Source organism: Portunus trituberculatus, chromosome 19 (genome assembly GCF_017591435.1).
Source record: "Portunus trituberculatus isolate SZX2019 chromosome 19, ASM1759143v1, whole genome shotgun sequence".
Lineage (NCBI taxonomy): Eukaryota > Metazoa > Arthropoda > Malacostraca > Decapoda > Portunidae > Portunus > Portunus trituberculatus.
The window spans coordinates 6346156-6369723 of record NC_059273.1 but is presented as its reverse complement, the minus strand read 5'-3'; the positions used below and the strand labels follow the sequence as shown (position 1 = coordinate 6369723).

Sequence of the window (23568 nt, the reverse complement as noted above, 5' to 3'; positions counted from 1 at the left end):
CATCCCTCCCTTTCGGACAGCCCAATCACACTGTGGTGATGGCGGGGGCTTGGGAGAGTGTGTCAAGGAAAGTGGAGCCAGGGAGCTGGTCTCGCGGGACAAGGCAGACTCTCAGCTACACCCTGCGAGGACTGGAGACGGCGACTGACTACGTGACGGTAGTAAGAGTTCGCAACCGATACGGCTGGTCATCGGAGAGCGACCATTTCCACTTCTCCACCAAGAAAGGTTAGTCAGAAGCAGTGTGATGATTAGTTTCATGTCTCACTTGGCTGCTCACAATCAAGTAAGCTAGCCATTGAATATACTGTAAGGGTACAGAGAAGCTTTGGTTCATGAAATATTGAATCCTAAACAATTGAATACTCAGCAGTAATGCAGCTTCCCCAAGGTACGTAAGCGTTTGTGGAAAGGAACGAAATAAATAACACAGAAAATGAACAGGAAAAAATATACAAATACAGTATAGAGTAGATGCGATGGCATGGCCTGTGAACAAGTCACGCCTTCGCTCCATGTCACCTGTGACAAGCATGAGTGCACCTCGTCACCTGCAGACCAATGGTATAGCGCGACATTTAAAGGCAAAGCCAGAGAGATAAATAAATATTATATAGTACAAGCATTTTTCTATGATGAAAGCGGCACGTGTGAGTGTCACGCTTCATTGGTTTATGTAATTTGGTTTGTATGTAACAAGCTGTTTTATTTTCTGCAATGTGTATTTCTTAACGAAAATGTGTAATCGCTTTATGTGTTCACTTAATTATGCAAATCTGGTCTGTTCAGATGAATGCTACGCGCTGTGAATAAATTTAGCATTGACCTTAATCCACGAGAACCGTCACGTAACCCAGGTCTGTACGATAATATCATCATCATCATCATCATCATCATCATCAGTCTTGTACAGAAGCGTTATCGATCTGAAGAGACAGATGCGTGTCTTGGAGAGAACATTGATGGACAGACACACTGAGATACTCTGCTTCCTGATCGGCAAAGAGCTTCCTGGCTTCCTCACGGTCTCTCTCTCTCTCTCCCTCAGCTATGGCTGTGTTGCAGTCCACGAGCGGTGACCGCGGCGGGGCAGGAGCGGCAGCGCCCGGGATGCTGCTGTTAGTCTGTCTGTCTGCTTTCCTCCTTCTAAGAGAAAACTAGTGTTTTGTGTTTTACTTTTTTTGTATTTTCTTGGTATTTGGTGGATAGCCAAAATGACCTTAAGAATATATTTTTTTCTTCACAAATTTAATGAAGATTAGTGTTAACAGGAATAAGATTCTTAATACAGCTAAGTTGTGTCAAATTTCGCTACTGTGAGAAATGTAAGGTATGTTAGCTGTGTGTGAGGCGTGAGAGTGCTGCTGTGAGAAGTGTGAGGTATGCTAGCCATATGTGAAGCGTGAGGCGTGAGAGTGGTGCTGTGAGAAGTGTGAGGTATGTTAGCCATGTGTGAAGCGTGAGGCGTGAGGCGTGAGAGTGGTGCTGTGAGAAGTGTGAGGTATGCTAGCCGTGTGTGAAGCGTGAGGCGTGGTGGTGTGGGTGAAGACGAGGGTGTGGTCTGCAAGACAACGCCGTGAGAGGGCTTGTGTTGCACTGGCCGCGTGGTGTTGCGGTGGATGGACGCTGGACGGATGAATGGATGGGCGGCAGGTTCACCCCATGCACCTCTCCGGCGCGATGGTCCTTGTATCTTTTGTATAAAGCTGTAAATCATTTTAATTCTTAGTTCTCTACTTGGAATACAAATAAGTGTGTTTTGTGAGGATCAAGTAAGTTAATCTGTAAGAAAGTGAACGTCACAAATTGAATGAATGTTTTATCAACTATATTTTTAACCATTTATTATACCGTTGGACTCGTTCGGGAAATAAAATTGTACATAATAAAGCATTCGTAATCCATTACTGGTGAGTAAATGACTTTCCAGTGCTGGTCATACTGTCAGTTATTTGCACCTTGATGGCCGAATATTTTTGTTCCCTCGTCACCATTATTCTATTTTTATTACGTTGTAGTTTGATCAGTCCATAACCTACGTGTAGCAATTTGCTATTTTATGATGGTGTTTCAAGTCGGTAATCCCTCATCACCTAAAATGACACAGTGTTGTGCTGGGGCTCGTGGCGCTTCCAGGCTGTGTCGTTTTGTAATGCTGACATGTATGTATGTGGAGCTACAAAAGAGAATAGCCCGCTACGTTATTATATTTCCATAAAACTACGTGCAGGGTGCCCCATCAGATTCGCTCACAGGTGTTTCTGCTTCATTAAGAGTTGTTAATGTTTTGTGCATGAAATTTAACATAACAGGGTTTGTGCATGGTATATTTGGCAAAGGGTCGATAACAGAGATAACAACAGATTGTGCTGCCGCCGATGTAGTGACGTACTAGTCCATCAAGTTTCAGTGTTACAACATTCCTGTGAAGTGAGGTAGTTCACACCTGTCATTTTTATGCTACTTCCTTAACACATCACGTGGAGATTACTTTTATATATACAATATACAGTTTACTGAATGTGCTGTAAATAAATGTCTTTTTGAATGGAACGGTTTCACTTAATTTTCCCAAGCATAGAAATCACTATTCGTAGGAAAATCTATAATACCTAATTCTTATGCCAGTATGATCACAGTACTTTGGCTACTTACACTCACGAATGTGATCTATATTCCTGGGAAATGGAACATGCATTAATATTCTACAGAAGCATATCAAAATAACACCAATTACAAAGAAACACAATTGTTTCGAATCACTTTCCGTGGTTCAAACGCAAAGGTCCGTCAGGCCAGCGTGGAGGCAGTTGCTAACCAGCCCTGGTATCGACAGCATTTCTGTGCCACTTGGCGGATTCAACCCATCCATCATCGGGCCTGTCTACGCACCATGGATTTTCTACGCCTCAAGTTAATTAAGTATTACTTACTACTCCCTTAGCATCTGTACCGACTTGAGCCAAGCGGGTGCAGTGTTTAGTGGGGCAGGAGACGAGTGAGTTGCTTATACATTTCGTTACGGAGCAGGACACCAAACCTTAGGTTATTTATTTGTCTAATTTGTCCAGTTGTGTTGTGTACACTGGGTTTATTAGTATTTGAGGCCAAGAGTGTCTGATCAAGCGTATTCTTCTGCTTTACATTTCATTAAAGTACCGCCGCACCACAACCAGGATCAAGTAAACCGTTAAATACTGTTATCAAAACATTACATTTAAGTGTTCAGACATTTTGAAGGTGAGGGATTTCTATGAAGGTTTATCCTAAAATGTCTTAATTTTCCACAATGGAGTGAGTGCTAATAGAAATTATATATTGCCAGCAGGGCGCGAGGGCACTTACATACTTAACCTGCCTGGTATAAATAAGTAAGTGAATCATTCATATACACCTTTGTAATAATGATGAAAGTCAAGTGAGCCAGGCATCCTATCATATACGACCTACATTCTACAAGATCTCAAATAGCATCCGGAAAAAGAGAAAAAAAAACAACAACGCAAAATACGTGTCGTGTTGTCTTTGAAGGGGCTAGTGACGCCCACGGCAGCCAACAACAAATCATAACTGATGAGTGTTCCGCGGACGACAGGCGTAGAGCACCGGCGGGAAATTGCTTCCCTTATTTTACTAGTTTGTTATATATATATATATATATATATATATATATATATATATATATATATATATATATATATATATATATATATATATATGCAATGGTGAGATAGATCTTTGTATCGATAACTACTCCAGTGAAAAAAAAAAGTCCAGCAGAAGACAAACACCGTATTTCGTACCACGGTTCTTCTCTAGAATCACTGCTCCACGCCGATCTGTATAATACGTACAGCACAGTGCAGTATATGTAACGTGTTTACCGTCAGTGAGAGTTTTGGTAAGTGCTCGGCCTTAGTGTGTCGTACACAAGCCTTCAAATGTGGTGTGTTCGGCGAGTTTTCTATTAGTCCTGCAAGCTGCGGCGAGCCACGGAGCTCCATCACACTCGGAAATGAGCAGTACACTGACTTGCATTTGTTTCTAGCTGGGGTTTGTGGGTAACTGGTGAATAGGATTCTTATTGTGTCTATAGTTCTTTTGTCCAATGACGTGCCACCACCTCTTAACAGCACGAGCTGCGCCAATGGGAATTTCCTATATGTATTCATAGGTGGGGCACAGCTGGGCAGACAGGTGCACAGACATCTGTGTGAGCAGTTCAGCCATGGCCACCAGTGACACTAGCTGTAAAGGTTGCGAATTTGATAACTGGGAAATCATCGCTCCTGCGATGCAAGTCAGTGTACAATCGAGAAGAGGACCAGCCAGGACCTTCATCCTTTCGTTAAGGTATTGTGAGGAGGGTATTGGTAGAGGTAGGGCATATTGTGTGAAGTTATAAGAGAACCTGTGTGGGGGGAAAAGAAACTGCCCCAAAGCAAGGATACGGTAGGTTAGGTTTATGTTAAGGTTAGGTTAGTGTTGGAGGGGGTCTGGGGGGGGGCGCAGCACCCCCCGGTTAGGTTAGGTCACATTAGATTAGGTTTATGTTAGAGTTAGGTTAGTGTTGTAGGGAGGGTCCGGGGGGGCTGCGCACCCCCGGCTAGGCTAGGTTACGTTAGGTTTGGTTAGTGTTGTAGGGGGGATCCGGAGGGACACAGCCCCCCCGGTTATGTTAGGTTAGGTTTTTGTCCTTAGAATTTTTTGGATCGCCATATTTCGCCTCTTGGCTACCCCCCAAAAAAAACGATTCCCCAGTCCCCCAAGCTTGTTGGAGGGGAGAGGAAAGGGGGGGAGCAGTGGTTCTGTAGTTTTACCATCAGTGCCTAGTGATTGCAGAGAGCAGTAGCAAAACAAGACGCAAAACACGACCAACATGTTGGTCTTGCTTGTCGATTTGCGACTTTATTTACGTCGTGACGTCACGGAGTAAGTTTTGAAAATGTGGTCTCCAACTATAGAATAGAGAAGATGTTAGAGTTGGTGAAGGAAAAAAGAACCCATATGGGACCCCAGAAATTAATTATACAGTAAAAAATAAATAAATAAAAGGCTTGCGCAAGTCGTCGTTGGACGAAATAGCTGCCACTCTACAAGAAGTGTTTCCCTCACTGCAGGGTGTTGTTAGAGGTGAGGATTGAAGACTTGTCAGGATCTACTTAGCCAAGGACGTATTCATAGGAATTTTCTTTTCTGTTGATTCTTTCGGTATGCCAAAAGAAGAGCAACCACAGCTTCAGCATCGTCACTGAAGGAAGACATCTTGGCTGGTAGCTGTTTGCATTCACTTCCCGCCAAGGCGCCAGCTATATAGTCGATACATAAAATATCAGTCGCAAACTGGCAAGTGTGAACCCGCCTTAAGTTAAGTTTCCCATTCGTCCGGATTTGCCCGTACATGTCCGAAATTCACTTGTTGAAATCTGTGTCGGCGGGGTATTATCGAAAATTTTCAAATGTCCGGAATTTCAGCTTCCATTAATAATGGTTTAAAAAGATGCCATATTTCTATAGGTTGAAGTGGTGGGAGAGAGGAATTCCTATAGGCCTTTCCCTTGAGATTAGTGGCGAGCCTTATCAGCTGAGGGATTGGGGAGACACTGTATACCCCAAAGAAATTTTTTGAAAGCGTAGCAGTTTTGAAAGTATTGGTAATAGATCTCTTACTCACCCTCTTGTCCCCACAGTCCTGCACCCCTCTCCCTCCCCACACACGCACACATCCACACCCACCCACGCCCACACGTACATACCCACCCACCTACTTAAATCCACACATACACACACTGCCGCCGCCGCCACCATTCCCACCACCACACCGAGGCATCCGTGGCGCCCAGACACGCCAATCCCCGCCAACCTCGCCTCTTCATTTTGCAGACAAGTGATTTAGGGCGTCTTTCGAGTGTTTTGCAGGTATTTGCAGGTGTTTTAAGGACTCGCTGTGTTGGAGTAAGTGGAGGAGGTTGAGGTGGAGGGGTGGGAATGAATGTTGGAGGGAGGGGGAGGAGATATAGAAGTGATGAGAAATGGTGCAAAAAAAAAAAAACGGCTCTACATCACGATTTTTTCCTTTATTATCGGAGTTTGCATTGTTTTTGTATTTCATTTATTGATAGGAATGTTAATCAAGCTTTAATCCGTAATAAGATCATTTCTATATTTGTTATTTTGTTTCTGGTTGAAATAACACTTTCGTCACTATATATATTTTTTTGTTTTCAATTAGCACGCCTAGGATTGTTCTGGTGCTTGATCTAAGACTTACAAAATATGAAAAACATGACCCAAGTAATATTTCATGAAAAAATATCAATAGTTAAGACTTTAACTATTGATATTTTCAAATTCAAACTTTTTAACGATAACGAAATAGAAAACCCAAAATCCTTATACGACAAGGAATCTATTTTCTTTAAATGGCTGAAAAGCAAACATTTTTACTATTCAGAAAATGTAATACAATGTAGTGTGGCTGTGATTTCTTTCTCGACATTTTGATGTGTTTGGCGCCATTATTTAGAAAATACAGACCGTTCATTGGACTTCGCCATGTAAACAAACCACTCAGTAAGAATATTATATTTTGGTTATTAGTTAATTTATTTGTTGCTTCTAAAAATATACTGCATTCCAGTCTGGGTGCCATTTTTCTTCTGGTGATTTTCAAAATGAATTACGTACGTAAATATTGGGCCACAGGGGCACCTCAGCCGTGCCTTCCCCAAACCAATGTTTGCCTGCACTCGTTCTGTGTTTCCGGACGCAGAGACTGAAACAAAGCCAGAATCAACTACCAAGATAGATAAATAACCAATTACTGTGTTAAATAAAGCAGACCGCCCAGCGCCTACCATGACCCAGACCAAAACCCTGCCACACTAACCCCCGTCCCTCCAGGTGTCAACTAGTCAATATTCCCTTCATTTCTCAGTGTTTCCGTGCACTCTAGGTTTCCAACCTAGTGTGCATGAAGAAATGGTGAGGAAGAAATGGTGAATGCAAGTGTGTGAGGAAGTGTAGAGTAGTACAGCAGCAAAAGCATTATCATCATTGTGTGTGTGTGTGTGTGTGTGTTGTATGCCCAAGGAAAAGGCCATCATCACTCCACTGTCCCACCAGAACTGAGCTGTGCTTTGAAGTGGCCTGAATACAGTGAGTGGGTGATACTGGAGGCCAGCAGCAGTCACTGTCAGGCCAGTGGTAGTCCTACATTTGACCAATTTATTTTACCAATCTTGTCATCATATTGCATGTATTAGTATTCCATTATTATTGGATTGTCACCATGTTTATTGTAGTAACTAGTTTGCTATAGATTTTTCTCAGCTCCGTGTTTGTTAGTTCTCAGCATTCCATTGGCTATGTATTCTGTATATTGTCATTTTGTATTTGGGACAATTATGCACATCATTAGTTCTATGGAGAAAAAGTGTCACCTTTAGCATCAACACTTCGTCTATCTCTCTCATGGAAGATTTCTTCCTTGAACTTTACACGTGTAGATTGTGGAAGATGGTAAAGGAAACAGGCTGGAAGGTGAGTGCTTAACACTCGTTTTGTCGTATGCCCAAAACTAGTCAGGAGTAAAATACTACTCATCCTCCAGCGCATGTTTCCTTTCTTCACCTTCCACAACTCGTCATATGTTCCCACACATGCGGATTGTCTTCATTCTTTCCACAAATCTAATTATTCAGTCTTCTGCCACACTTAACCTCCACGTCTTTGTTGTCTTCCCACCTCCCTATCCTGTCTTCATCCACACTTCACTGCACCCTCTTTCATCATCTCACTACCGTCCTTTTTTTTAATAATGACATTAACGATGATATTGGTTCTTCATCTAAAATCATGACATCTTGGCAGAGGCTGTGGTGAGGGATGGAACCTGTGAAGATTGAAGTAAAGATAGAAAGTGAGTTGGAAGGAAGAAGTTACTCTATTACTGAAAAGGATGGGAGTCACAGAGGAAGAAACTGGAGGAAACTTGTACTTGGTGCAACCTGTGAAAAGAAAACGGCAAAAAAAGGGATCTATGAGGCACCAAGTTGACACCATTACTTCACAACAATTACTACAGGTAAAGCCAAGAGAGTCGTGGGCCAGTATACTGCAACACTGCTTTCTCACCATGACTGCTTTTTAAGGCAATTAGAGATGATTAGCAGGGTTTCCATGTGTGTTTCTCCTGTTAATAATACACAGATGTTAAACTGTTACTAGAACTAAAAAAACATTAATTCATCTTGAGCCTTTTGAATGCAGTAGAAGTGTCTCAGAAGTGTTTCAGAAGATACTCCCATACAGATTTCTGTTAGACAATGCCTTCCTTTATTTCATCATTATTCATCTCACAACCATGGGCTACCTTAGACTGTGCACTGCAAGGAAGATGCTTTTTTTTTTTTTTTTTTTATGGCCCATAGCGCCTGTAGGCCTACTTGAAGAGTAAATGTGGGAAGCACTGTTAAGCTTCCACCTATTACTTGTGCAGGCAATTTCATTTACAGTGGTACCCATACTAGGGCCCATATCACCACCCAAGTGTATCTTTAGTGTAACCACCTAAAACCTGAGTATCATGGTGACATAGGTAACTTTAAACCACTCGACAAGTGACATAGCTTCAAAGCAGTATGTGGTGGGATTCAAACCTACGTGTGGATGTCTGCCCGATCCCACGCTTACCACCTCATCCACTACACCACTGCCTCCCTTGTGAGGTTGAAAGTAGGAGGAGGATGTAGCAGAGGTGCTTATGGTAGAGACAAAGTGTTACTTATGAGCTGGCAGGTGTAGGTCTGATTGTGAGAAGCTTATAGGAGAAAGAACATGTTTTTTGGAGGATAAGGGTGTGAACATTTCTAGGCAGGCTTGTCATGGGATCACTTGCCTAGGTTATGAAAGGGATTATTGGGACCAAGGGTAGAAGAGGCTTATGGCACAACTCTCCCCTGCTAACAGTGACAAATAGTGCAGAGTGGCATAAGGGCAGGACAGGCAGTCAACAGTGCATGATACAGAAATTTTCTAAATGACTACATGATCACTCCCTTAATGTACTGACTGCTGTAATGGTGTAGATGAGATTGAGTCTAAAATGAGTAATTTTACAGTAATACCAAAGACACCTTGCTTTCAATGTGGCTTAGGTCCATATTCAGATATGCTTTGCTCTCACCACAACTATCTTCCAAGGCCATAGAGATGTTTAGCGAGGTCTTCAAGAGTTTCTTCAGTTAATAATGTAGAAATCTTGTCCCTCTGTCTCTAGAATCATAAAAACATTAAAAACTTGTGTAAATTTAGATAAAGCCTTTGGAAACAGTGGAAAAGTGTTTGAGAATGAATGATAAAGCCTTTGGAAACAGTGGAAAAGTTTTTGAGAATACAATCCTCCGTGCGATATTCCAGTACCGTCATTTTGAAATTTGAAGGAAATCAAAAATCAGTGAAAAATCTTTAAAATAAATGATAAAAATAAAACTGCAGTTACATGGTTATACTTAAATAATACAGTACAATATACAATACAAATTAAGTGGAAAAAAAAGTAATAAGTGTTGAGCTTATAACCCATCATAGTATCTGCTTGTGTGTCTTCAAGTCTGTTTGTCAGTGCAGAGGTTCAGATTTTCAAAAAGGCCACATACATTACTTGCTAATATTCAACCAACTAGTAAAAAAATAGACAGAAATTTAACATCAACCAACAACAATATAGAGTATAAGCTCTCTTTTTTACATTCAGGTAAGAAAAATGTACTATCATTCAATGGCTCATCTGCTGCATCTTCTTTTATGCACAATAGTAAGTTTCAAACACAACTTATTCTGGTGAGGAAGGAAGATTATTTACAAATTCCTCATAGTTCAGTGTCGTCTTTCACGCAGTGGCAATGTTTCAAACCTACTCGCACGTCACTTAAGTCACCAATCACTGTTAGCGGAGTCCTTTGTTACACCAGCTGCTCCGTGCTCTGGGCAGATAGGTCCAGTATCCTCCAGGCAGCGCGGGAGTCTAATTCAGTCTGATCTCGACATAACACCCACACATATTGAACTCGTAGTACCTTGCTGGGGTCACCTTCCACAACCTTTAGGAAATGGAGAACAATGGATTAACATCTTTGATTCTAAGATACATTATAACCTTGAGATTTGTGTATGATTAGACTTTTATTCACATTAGGAAGGGTCTATGGGTGTCAAGATTAATGGCCAGTCTTCACTATTTTTTATACCCCCCCACAAAAGTTTCTGAAGCTGTATAAATTCACCGAGTAAAGCAGAATTAATATGAAAATGCATCGGGGTACTGAAAGAGTTAGTAGTTATAACAAAAAAACATCACAGAATAAGGAAAGCTGCAAGAACCCATCACGCCTACATGTGGCAGTCCTTGTAAGAAACACATCTACTATTTCCATCTATCCTTCATAAACTCGTCTAATCTTTTAAAGCTTTCTAATGACTCAGCACTAACCTGATTATATATAGTTCACTCCATTAATCTACTTTAAAAAAACTAGCACTAACCTGATTATATATAGTTCACTCCATTAATCTACTTTAAAAAAACTAGCCAATGATTTATCTATCAGGAACTAGCCAATGATTTATCTATCAGGGTTAAAAGTGTGAATGACATGTATATGAGTGTGTGTGGGGTGCTTTGTTTGCACCAGCTAGTGTGGGATAGCTGGCCTAGTATATACATCATGGCATTTATATTCATCCAGTTTTTCCTTCGACAGATAAAGTACATTCTCCTGCTCTCTCTCACCATGCAGTGCAGTAGTTAGCACACTTGGCTAACAACCAAGGAGGGCAAGGTTCAAGTTCTAGCCATGGTGAGGCAAATAGCAAGCCTCTTCATGAGTAGTCCTGTTCACTACCACTAAACAGGTATGAGATGTAGGCTGAGGGAGTTGTGACATGCAAGTGGTCTCAGTGCTACCTAATGATCAGTTCATATAATCTTTGGGTTCTTTCCACAGGGGTTACAGCTTTCTCTCACACTAGCAACTTGGCCCCGTATTCAGAAAGGCTCTGCTCTCACCAACTATTTTCCAAGGCCACAGAGATGATTAGCCAAGTTCTCAAGAGTGTTGCTGCAGTTAAATAATGCAGATATCCTGTTAATCTGTCACTAAAACCATAAAAACACCCTCAAGAGCCAAAGCAACTACAACTAGAGGCTTTGGAATGTAGTGGAGGTGTAGTGAAGAGTGTTTCAGAACAGGGTTCTTTTTCCTGGTACACTCACCTCTCCTTTCTTGTTCCGTAGACACATGATTTGTTGAGACTGGAATGACACCGCAAGCACAGGGCCCTCCTCCATCACCTTACCCATTACCAAGTCCACATTGTCCACATCCAGAACCTGTGGTGGGAAATACAAGAAGTCTTCATTAGTGCAGCATGTGGAGTGTAGTGTACAGTGCTCATCACAGCATTATGCCAGGTGAGCACCCTGGCATGATGTCATGAAGAAAAACAAGGCCTACCACATGGGGGGTGGGGTGGGGTATATTTCCATCACAGCATTATGCTGGGTACCAGTTGTTAGCATGACATCACTGCCTCCCAATACACTCCACAGTACTGCCTCAGTGCCCACTTGGCTATCGTGGCGAGAGGAAGTGTTGTACCCACTTGGCTGTCGTGGCGAGAGGAAGTGTTGTTGTACTGATGTTCTCTCATTCACACCATCTTTCATCTGTTTCCCAGGCTATACCTTGGTGACTGATCCAAAGAAAGTCATTAATACCTGTAACTATAGCTCAGATCATAGGGCTTCACAAAGCTAGGGCTCCAGACAAGAGAAATAGCGGCAAATGTTGATGTGAGTCAACAATCTGTAAGAAACTGGGTAAAGCATTTCAAGGTCAACAATGTTGTACAGTTACCATCTGCTAAACCTCGGCTTGGCCCGCATTAGAAAGCAAGCATGAGTTTTTTTTTCTTTCAATTCTCTGGCAGTTACAGTGGGTGTACACTCTAGCTGCCTTTTGAGCACCGTTAAAGTACATACAGATATCTTCTTTCGGGGACTAGGCTGAGTGAGGTTTAGCAGACACTAACTCTACACCATCATCATCCTTGAAACACTTCACCCAGTTTCTCTTCACACCAATAGTCGCCATTATTTCTTGTCTGGAACCCAGCTTTGTGAAGCCCTATGATTTGAGCCATAGCAACAGGCATCAACAACTTGCTTTTATCCATAGTCACCAATGTACAGCCCAGAAACCAAAGCAAACAGATAAAAGATGGCACAAATGAGAGAACAATGGCGCAACACTTCCTCTCACCACGATAGCTACACGGACACTGAGGCCAGTACTGTGGTGTGTGTTGGGAGGCAGTGATGTCATGCTAGTGGCTGGTACCCAGCATAATGCCATGATAGAAAAAGACCTTCCCCCTGTATGGAAGACCATTGTTTTTCATCATGGCATTATGTCGTGGCACTCACCCACCATAATGCCGTGACAAGCTCTAGAGTGTCTTAATGTGTTGGCTCTATGGCAATGTAGAGGGGTGGTGGTGGTGTGGTTGATATAGGAATACAGTGTGGTAGCTCATCGTAATGGATACTGGGGATGAAAAGGGTTTTCATTACTGCGACATCCATTACAGAGATTTGCCAGTAAAACCCTTAACTGCCCCCCTTTTCCCTTTTTTCAGTAATTTAACTATTTAAAGATATTTTGAGCTTTTAAATCACTTCACTATTGTACAGTAATAAAAATCTTAAATGCAAAAATAATCAGAAAAATTATTAGTTTATATACACTTGCAAGAACTAACCTGGTACACGGACAAATGCAAACTGACCGGCCATTTAGATGCCGTCCTGGGCTTCACCGGGATCCTTCCCACTATTGCCACCTCTCTATAGATTAGACAGGCTTGCCTTCTTTCTCTCACCACGCTTCACCTCGTTACCACCTCCTTTATATACACACACACACACACACACACACACTCTTTCTGTTTCTATATAAATTTGTTTCTTAAATTATTTTTTAAATCACTTAACTTTTGTTCCACATTACTGTTGAGGTAAAAATTCAGGTGTTTTCTGTAGCAATGTCTGATCCCATTCTAAACTTAGCATATGAGCAGGGGGATTGCAACCTTGCCAATACTCCACCTGACCTGCCATTACACACACAGTCTTACTATAGACTATTTCTCCTGCTGCAAACTTGCCATATGGCCACCTTCACAACCAATCAATCTAAGGCAGTATTTTACAATGTGAACTTGGGAGAGGGAGGGGGGAGTATGGGATTTGAGAAACAGGACACGGCAGCAGAACAGCAGAACATAAGTGTTATTTCTTCTTTATTCCCTTTATTTTTTTTGTGAATTTTTTTACTTGATAAAAAAAAAAACATGTCATATGTAAGACACATGGAACCCTGGAAAAAATTTACTATTTCTCCTCTTTTCTCAATACGGTCGAAATAATTTGGCCAGTATCTGACCAGTCTCTTATTCAGCAAAATTTGTTACTACGACGTCTGTTTTGGCAAGGTACCACTGTAACAGTATAGTAATAGTATTACAGTGTTAAACTACCATAATGGACTTCACAGTAACATTTTGTTGAATAACAGACTGGTCGGATACTGGCCACATTATTTTAACTGTAATAACAAAAGAGGAGAAATTATAAATTTTTTTCAGGATTTCACAGTTCCATGTGACCATGACACGATAAACAAGCCGAAAGACTCACAAAAATAAAAAGTGAAGTGAGTAGAGAGGAGAAAAAAGAAATTATGCACCACTTATTGCCACCACAGTAAGTGGGACAGTGGCAGAGAGTAAGCAATGTCAACAACAAAACTGCTTGTCAAACCCTGCACTCCCTCTCCCTTCTCTATCTCAAGAACGTCCTCAAAGAAATACTTGTTCATGTTGTAGATTAACTACCTTAGATTGGCTGTGAAGGTGGCCATATGGCAAGTTCGCAGCAGCAGAATGGTCCATAGCAAGACTGCCCGTGACGGCAGGTTAGGACTGACTGGTGAGTCAGGTCATGTTGTACTCCCCCACTCATATCACACTTAAGATGGGGTGAGACATTTTTACAGAAAATGTGCCTTAATTTTTTACCTCACTGGTGATGTGGAACAACACAAGTTAGAACAATTTTGGAAATAATTTCAGAAACATCAATTTATAAAGTAACAGGGAAGAGAAAAATTAAGTAAGGTGATGATTTGTCGTTAGAGAAAGAAGGTAAGGCCATGATCCATAGAGAGGTGGCCATAGTAGGAGAATCCTGATGAATGAAGCTCAGGGCCACACCTAAATGGCCAGTTTGCATTTGTCTCAAGTTGGTTGTTCTTGCATTTGTACATAGTGATAATTTTTTCTTGATTATTTTTGTGCTTAAAAGATTTTTATTACTGTAAAATATTAAGGGGACTTACAAAAATATAAGGGAAAAGAGGGCAGGCAGGCAATTAAGGGTCTTACAGACGGATCAGAGTCTGTTATAGCAAGTCCATTATGGTGAGGTACCACTGTAGTCAATTTTTATCATTCAAACATTTCTCTCTCCCTCTCACCTTGGAATCAAATTTAAGGCCAAGTTCGTAGGCTTGCTTGACAGGGGTGGCCAGGAGGGAATAGGCTCTCTCATAGCACCAGTCTTGTAAAATCTGTAGGAAAAACACCATTACACAATTCAGATGATGTATAACAATAAAAACATTTTACATCACCCTCTCATGTACACAAACTCATCATTTCAATGTGTTTATCAATAATACATCAGCTGTAAGTTTTCCTGCCCAGCCTAACTTAATGTAGTACATAGTAATACAAAATGTTTAGTCAAGAGCTGTCTCACTTCTAAATCAGGAGTGATCATCGCCTCTAACACATTGGGAATCATGTCGTATTCACACTCCAGCAGGAACCTCTCCTTGTCAAAGGTGGGGTCCATCTTGCAAATTTCTGTGAGAGCTTCGGACAACTCTGTTCTTTGGAAGACGCCACCAAACAGCTCAGACATCTGTATATCAAAACACAACCATTAACAGTTCCTACAGTCAATGGAAGTATGCATAACAGATCCATTACATTAAATACAGAAGGGGGAATAAAGTGTGGAGGGGCTGTGATGGTAAAAAAATAAATAAATAAATAAAAAATAGTGAAGATACTGCCAAACAGCTCAGACATGTGCAGGTCAAAATATAACCAAGAACACTTCCTACAGTTAATGAAAGTATGCCTAAGTGAAGGGAAGAAATATGGAAGGCCAAAGGATGATACAATTGATTTTGCTTTATGTAAGTGGACAGAATGATTTGGAGAACATTTAGATAACATTGTCACAACCATGAAGTCTTCAGGAGCAGACCTCCTCTCACCTTAATGAAGGTTAACACTGAGCAGACCACCTCTCACCTTATCCTTCATTAACACTGAGGCACGGACTAGCGGTTGTCACTCTCATCCAGCTTTGTCTTCCACACAAGTACTTTGTTGACATAAGGGTTGTTGTCCTTAAAGTTCTGCCAGCTCTGGGCAAACTGAGAATCCTTATGTAGTGTTATTCCTCTTGCTTCAGTGTTTGCCTGGGGAGAAAAATATAGAGATGTCATTAGTTTATGATAGCATATTAAAAAGCTTGTTTACTGTCTTTATGTATCTCAATAATATAAAAATAAAGAATAAAAGTCTTAACAATGAATATTTCTTTTTACATTGAAAAAGGTTGTTTACTGTCTTTATGTATCTCAATAATATAAAAATAAAGAATAAAACATATGTCTCAACAATGAATATTTCTTTTTACATAATAGAAATGTAAACTGAGGAACACCAAAAGGAGACAAAATAGGAAATAAGAACGGAAAGTGGAGGGGAGGAAAGAGGAAGGACAAATGAAGGAACATACAAGGAAGGATAGAAAGTAGAAAAGCAAAGGAAGAAAGCCAAAGAAATAAATAGAAGAAAGCAATATAATATTGTTTAGCGTGTTTTAAAGACGACAAAAACAAGTTGACTCCAGCTTGCTTTCTTCCTCCCAACAAATACCTGAATAATTCTCTTCTCTGCATCAGCATCTCTCTCTACTCTTTTGCGCAGCTTCTTGGGCGCTTGGTACACTCTGGCCCCAGCTCCTCCAAAAGTGGACTGGTCTATTTCCTCCTTGACAGCTTTGGCAGTGTCTGAGATGGTGCGGTATGTCTGGGTCTTGCTGATTTCTTCACCCTTCTGTGAGATAGTCTGTCCAACTTTCTGAGCTTGCTTTGTTGCCTCCTCTGTCAGTTTGGCTGCAAAATGGTACATACAGTAAAGGGAAGAAGGTTAGAATATTACCTGTTTATGCTGATTTGCTCTATAATTATTTAGTTATTCACCAGTGACGATTTCCTTCAATTTGTCATTCTCTTTGTCTTGTCTTTTTCTGGTTTCTGCCTCACTTTACTTCCTATTACATGTTCATTATCAAATATTCAAAATCCTTAAGACTAGACACTCTTCAGAGATCATAGAGTGAAGATACTGGCTAACTTTTGCTGTAGTGAAGTGGACAGAACAAGAAGAGTAAGTACCAATGAAAGGGATGAGTATTTGTGAATTCCTGCAGTTGGACAGAAAAAAGAGGAGGGCAAGTACCAATGGAAGATATGGAAGGATGAAGATACTGGCTAACTCCTGTAGTATTGAGGCAGACAGAACAAGGAGGAGAGTATCAGTGGAAGGGATGAGTACTGGATAATTCCTGCAGTAATAAGGCAGACAGAAAAGGAGAGTAATGGTCCATCCACACTAGTGGGCAAAGCACGGCAGGCTGGCTACTAAATAGAAAGCAGTTGGGAAGTCATGCTACGATATTATGTGATTTGAAAGATTGGTGATTTCACAAACTATTTAAGAATAGATCCAAGTTCATTTCATAAGCTTCTTGACAAAGTAAAACCATATATAAAAAAAAACAGGATACTAGAATGAGACAAGAGTATAACTGCAGAAGCACAACTGGAGGCTATCCTGCTGTTTCTGTCTCACGAATGCAACTACACATTCTTGCAGTATACAGCAAGAATTTCAAAGCAGAGTTTGTCGCAGATAATACCTAAAACATGTGAAGCTACATATCAGGTGCTGAAGGATGATTACTTGCATAAAGCCAACATTGTAACCTCTTATGTCTGGCAGTGGCGCACTGCAGGGCCTGGCGAGCAGTGCCCGGTGAAATCGCTTGTCTACAAACGAGCAGTTTGCTCGTCTGCAGCCGAGCAAAGGCGGAGAAAATGTTGCCGGGCAAACGCTTCGCTTCTGCCCGCGTGCACTGCCCGCTAGTGTGGACAGATCTTAAGTACCAGTGGAAGGCATGGAAGGGTAAAGGTATTAGCTAATTCCTGTAATTGAGGTAAACACAAAAAGAAGAGTATCAGTAGAGGGGATGAGTACTGGCTAACTCTTGCAGTCATGAGGCAGACAGTAGAGATGTACCGATGCATCGGTATCAGTATTGGAATCGGCAGTATCGGCCCATTTTTTGGGCATCGGTATCGGCTTATTTTATGCCGATACTTCCGATACCTAAAAGGAATTTACTACTTAGTGATATATTCGATATAAGATATTGATGATACCAAATTAATATAATACGGCATATTAAGTTTCCGTGGTGATTACTGTATGTCATAGAATACCGTTTTCTGTGGTAATAAGCCACAACCTCTAAATTGGACGTGTATGAAATGCGTATAGGCTAAACTTCGGCATCCTGTCACATGGTCGGTCATGAGTCACCATGCATTCTCACTGTCTCTCAGTCAGACACTGCTCCTCCACCCACACAAAGTTCACACAGGTGAAAAGCTTATGTTTTTTAACTATAATCTAAGAATGTCAAACTTCAGATAATGAGAATCCGACAAAATGATTTGGTATATATATATATATATATATATATATATATATATATATATATATATATATATATATATATATATATATATATATATATATATATATATATATAGTTAGGCATTTTGCATTATTGTAAATAACAGCATATTCTTATTTGATTTATAATTAACAGTGCTAGTGCTAGCCTTTTCCAAGATATCATACTGGAATAGGTGGAAGCTCGAATTATATATGTATATTAATTTTAATGCAAGTTTAATTTTTGAGTTACTTGTGTTAACCTAAGGATGTAAAAATTCCATAACTAAGAAAGTAACGATTCTGTTTTGTAATCATGTGCATTGTGTATAATTTGTTGCATATTAATTATTTAAGATCATAGCAATACACTAGAAATTTAGAATAAACTAAACTTTTTCTATTTAATTGAAAAGATTAGGTGAAAGCTCATTTTTCTGAATTGGTCTACTAATGTCTAATGAATTAATATCAAAGGATGTCAGATTTAATTAAAGAGAAACATACACAACAAAATGAGTTTCTTTTGCTAATATTTTGTGTATTTTACAATTTTAATAATTTCAAAAATATTTTTGATCGCCAAAATATCGTCAATAAAATTAATAATGAAAATGCACAAGACCAAATGGTCGCTAAAGGAGTAAGAAGTAAGAATTTAAAATAACTGACAAGAATCAGAAGACTGAGAAGATATTCATTCCAATTACTGAGTAATTTACCTTTGCAAATGGCTTCAAAAAGCTTCTAGAATTGCTCTTATTTCACAAACATTCTCAGAAGGACTTACAGCATCCCCCAAAACAAAGCCTCCCATCTGATAACGCTCGCCATCCACCAACTCTTCCTGGTGTCCAGTGCAGTAATCACTATAAGTAGTAGTATCGGTATCGGTGGTATCGGTGATATCGGTATCAGTAGTAGTATCGGTATCGGCCCAATTAGGTGGTATCGGTATCGGTATCAGAATCGGCCAAAATTTTGGTATCGGTACATCTCTAGCAGACAGAACGAGGAGAATAAGTACCAGTGGAAGACATGGAAGGGTGAAGTTACTGGTTGACTCCTGCAGTATTGAGGTGGACAGAACAAGGAGGAAAGTATGGTAAGTATCAGTAGAGTTTATGAGTACTTTCTAACTCCTGCAATAGTGAGGTGGACAGAACAAGGAGGGTAAGTACCAGTGAAAGACACAGAAGGGTGAAAGTACTGGCTAACCACTGCAGTACTGAGGAGGGGTGGCAAGTACCAATAGAAGGGATGAGTACTGCCTAACTCCTGCAGTATTGAGGTGGACAAAATAAGGAGGCAAGTACCAATGAAAGGAATGAGTACTGGCTAACTCTTGCAGTAGTGAGGTGGTCAGAACAAGGAGATCAATTATAGGAAGGGAAGGGAAGAAATATCACATTTTTTAGTCATTGTTTAGTCACTTACATGCCTTTTGAAGAATTTCTGCCTTGTGTGCTTCCTCCATTGTCTCGCTAACTTTCTTCTTGATGGTGTAAAACTGTTGCTTGGCCTTCTTTGTTCCCTCTGCTGTCTCCTCCTCCACTGTCTGGTATTTCTCTCTGCAGGCAATAAAATTAACTACAGTATTTCTACAGGTTTTTTTTTTTTTTTTTTTTTTTTTTGATAACTGGAGATAAAGGAAAATGTAATCATTTTTTTTTTTTTTTAAATAGCAAGAAACTTTATCAGACAATCATCAGACCAGAATTATGTAAAAAGTTAATTCTAATAACTTAAGCCTTTAACTTATTTTTGTTTCAGTAACTATAGATAATTCTAACCCCTTCATTACCATGACATGTTTTCATATTCATTCTGCTTACTATTTGGCAATTTATATAGCTTTAGAAACTTATGTGGAGATAAAAACAATGAAAACTCTAGCCATTAATCTTCTGACCGCCACTAAGAGTTCATAATGTTAATAAAATTAAAATCATCTAATCATACCTAATACTCGTGATAAAAATGTGCCCCAGTACTGATGGAGTTAATGGATAGAAATAGAACAGCAGACCTTAAATGTTCTAAGTACTCATTATTAATTTACTGGTACAGTCACCTTTCTAAAGTAGTTCTCTGTACTTGCAGCAGACTGTCATTACATTTAAGAACCCAGAACACTCAAAGCTTTAATTAAGTCATCTCTCATTCACCACACCAATACAAGAGTTAATGTGTATCTTCATGCCTTTGTCCCTTTCACATGGAAACTTTAGAACTCTCTGTCAGCTTCTGTGATTCAACCTTCCTATGATTGCAAATATTTCTATAGGATTATCATCAGATATATTGATGAACACAGAAAGATGAAAGAAGTTATGAAGATGCAAAAAATAATGGAATATACTGAGATAAGTAGATACAGGATTAATGAAAGAAGAAAGAAAAGATAAATAAAGATATGAAAACTAAAAAGAAAGGGAGAAGAGAAGAACGAGGAGAGAAAAAAAAAATAATGACTAACCTGACTTTTTGTAACGCTTCAGACTTTTCCAATTTTTCCATATCTTTTCTGAACTCCTTCAAACTTTCCTTCATCTTCTGGTTTCTGTTTAATTCCTCTCTGAAGTTCTCAATGATTTTCCCAAGGAAGGTTGGAGGTCGCTGGGGAGGGGGCGTGGCACTGTAACCCCTCTGCTGCATCTGCCAGAGTACAATTATCACCATTACATGCATTTGTGTCTGTTGCAGTCTTGACTGTGGTGGATCTGTGACATCTGCTGTGGTCTCAGGATTGGAGTTGGTGTGAAGTAAGGAGCAGTCTCATTATGAAGGGGCAGGGCTGAACCAGTGTATGCTGTGTGTGTGTGTGTGTGTGTGTGTGTGTGTGTGTGTGTGTGTGTGTGTGTGTGTGTGTGTGTGTGTGTGTGTGTGTGTGTGTGTGTGTGTGTGTGTGTATTTACCTAATTGTATTTATCTAATTGTAACATACGGAAAAGAGCTATGCTCGTGTTGTCCCGCTCCATATCTATTAATGTCCAGCTTTTCTTAAAATCATGAATATTCCTTGCGTTGACCACTTCCACGTCTAAACTATTCCATGCTTCCACCCTTCTATGAGGGAAGCTATATTTTTTCACATCTCTCCTATAAGTGGCCATTTTAGTTTTTTCCCATGCCCTCTCGACATTCTTTCATTCCACATACACAGATCTTCCCTATCCATTTTTTCCATGCCAATCATCACTCTGTATATTGCTATCAGGTCTCCCCTTTCTCTTCTGTTTTCCAGGGTCGGAAGTTGCATTCTTTTCAGTCTGTCTTCATAAGTCAAATCTCTTAAGTCAGGCACCATTTTTGTTGCAGCCCTCTGTACTTTCTCTAGTTTCCTTATGTGTTTCTTTAAGTTCGGAGCCCACTGTATTGTTGCATATTCAAGCCTCGGTCTTATCATTGCAGTAATTATTTTCTTCATCAGTAATTATTTTCTTCATGTGTGTGTGTGTGTGTGTGTGTGTAATTCACCTCGGTCGCCTGCAGGTCACCCAGCCAGTCTTCCCCATTACGGAGCGAGCTCAGAGCTCATAGACCGATCTTCGGGTAGGACTAAGACCACATCAACACACAACACACACCGGTAAAGTGAGGCTACAACCCCTCGAGTTACATCCCGTACCTATTTACTGCTAGGTGAACAGGGGCCACACATTAAGAGGCTTGCCCATTTGCCTCGCCGCCACGGGACTCGAACCCGGCCCTCTCGATTGTGAGTCGAGCGTGCTAACCACTACACTACGCGGTGTGAGAGTGTGTGTGTGTGTGTGTGTGTGTGTGTGTGTGTGTGTGTGTGTGTGTGTGTGTGTGTGTGTGTGTGTGTGTGTGTGTTTGTTTGCCTAGGTCACACCACATGGGATTGCTAGCTTGATAAATAGATGAATACTATTGTCTGTTGCATTTTGACTCTGGACACTTCATAACAACAATTACAGGCATTACTTAATTAATTTAGTATCTATTTCAGAAATACCTTTTCTCCGACACATACAAATATCATGACCATTCATCAAACTTTCAAAATATCTTATCAGTTTTTCCTTCACAGATATACTGCAGAAGTTACATCAACAATGAAGCTCAAAGAAATGCACAAAAATCAAAATGAAATATATACAACTAGCTTAATAAGAAATATAAATAAATGAATAAGAAAAAATACAGCAAGAGAGGATGCTGACCAAGAGACACACAGATAACAAATGGACACTTCAATCATGTTCATTGCTGCATTGTGCCATTAGTGCCAAACATACCGTGAGAGCCATGTGGTGTGTAGAGAGGGGGGTTAGGGCAGAAGGCTGCAGCCCAAGCCTTCCTTTCGCCCTCATTGCCACCACCCCTCTGTGTCCCATCCTCATGTCCTGCAAACGAAGTGACAAGGTTAGTAATTGATGGTATTGGCCACACTACCGGGAAATACTTGGGGAAAGTGGTGAGAGATGCAACATAAGTGAAATCCAAGAATTTTTAGAATTTGTCTAGATTTTAGTAAGCATGAGAGAGAGAGAGAGAGAGAGAGAGAGAGAGAGAGAGAGAGAGAGAGAGAGAGAGAGAGATGACACATCTTCATCGCCTTACTTCCTTTCTCACAAAAACATCACCTTATATTCCCAACATTGTCCATATCATAACAACAAAGAAACCCTGTCAAATGATTATCTCAATGTGTCAAACTAAGGAAGATGAGCCGAATCCAATGTTAGGAAGATGATGTAACATTGTGTGGGGGGGGCAAATACATCAGTCAGCCTTTATTAGACCGTCCCTGTAATTTCTTGCCATCTAATATGAATGCGACTACGTGGGATTCAAGAGCAGAGGGATACAACATTGTCCCACACATAACATAACATATAACATACGAGGCTGAGGCTAGCAACTCCACCCTTACTTATTTCATCAGAAACACCTCATTGACTCACTCCAGGCGCTCATCTCATAAATTGTTGACAGTTTACGTTAAAACAACCATACCAGCCATCATGTCCATTCAAAACATCCATAAATAAACAAGAAGTGAAGAGGTAAACATTAGAATGTAAGGATACAACTTTACCGAAAATTCATCACACACATGACCTCAGCCTAGCAGACGATGTCACTTCACCAGCTGTTTTCACGCCCGCCCCTGCACGTGTCTCGCTCTCCACGCGCACACAGCCTCCCTGGTCACTGTTCTAGGTATGACAGGCTGTTCCAAGCGTCTGGGAGTCTTAGATTCTTACCTTAATGAGGCCGGCAACCCGCCAAAAGTGTGCTGTTCGGCCACTCATCTGCTCATCAAGGTGCAGCAGCCGTGGCCCGATCTTGTACTCTTAATCTTCACGCTAAAGGCCACTCGGGAACTGCAGCCAGTTTTGCTTCCTTTTCTCCATTACGTAACATCATTATTTTTTTCTCTCTCTATCATTCTCTTCTTTCATTTACTTATTTTGTCTTTCTTCCCTCTCAATAATATTTATGTGTTCATTTCTTCAACAACCTTCTTTTCTTTATTCTTTATTATTATTTTTTTTTTAGTTATTTATTTCCATGTCAGAGTAGCTCCCATTGTTGAACAGACAAATGTGTAGAGTTGGTGGTAAGGGAACACAAGTACTATATTCCTTGACG

At 40.4% G+C, this 23568-nt stretch overlaps 2 protein-coding genes and 1 long non-coding RNA gene across 8 annotated transcripts in view; 2 read left to right on the top strand and 1 right to left on the bottom strand.

The window, feature by feature from the left end:
* The window catches only part of LOC123506058 (protein amalgam-like), a 368181-nt gene extending 365633 nt beyond the window's left edge, over window positions 1–2548 (top strand). For all 5 annotated transcript variants that reach the window (XM_045257904.1, XM_045257905.1, XM_045257903.1 and 2 more), the window contains 2 exons: window positions 21–228; window positions 1049–2548. In XM_045257904.1, coding sequence (XP_045113839.1) covers window positions 21–228; window positions 1049–1161 — 321 coding nt within the window. In that variant the 3' untranslated portion in view covers window positions 1162–2548. The remainder of the gene's footprint in view (window positions 1–20; window positions 229–1048) is intronic.
* A 275-nt stretch (window positions 2549–2823) lies between these two features.
* On the top strand, window positions 2824–14869 carry LOC123506204. 2 transcript variants are annotated; one of them, XR_006675375.1, is made up of 3 exons: window positions 2824–2922; window positions 7873–8086; window positions 10764–14869. It is a non-coding gene; the product is annotated as an uncharacterized LOC123506204 (long non-coding RNA). The 2 variants fall into 2 exon arrangements; XR_006675374.1 differs by having other exon boundaries at window positions 2833–2998.
* LOC123506203 (mitochondrial import inner membrane translocase subunit TIM44-like) lies at window positions 9459–23334 on the bottom strand. The gene is given in 11 exon segments (XM_045258129.1): window positions 9459–10103; window positions 11276–11392; window positions 14598–14690; window positions 14882–15046; window positions 15445–15482; window positions 15485–15614; window positions 16078–16316; window positions 19381–19514; window positions 20423–20601; window positions 22209–22316; window positions 23181–23334. Coding segments are annotated over 11 exon segments (1389 nt in total). The 5' UTR covers window positions 23229–23334; the 3' UTR covers window positions 9459–9965.
* Window positions 23335–23568: the final 234 nt, after the last annotated feature.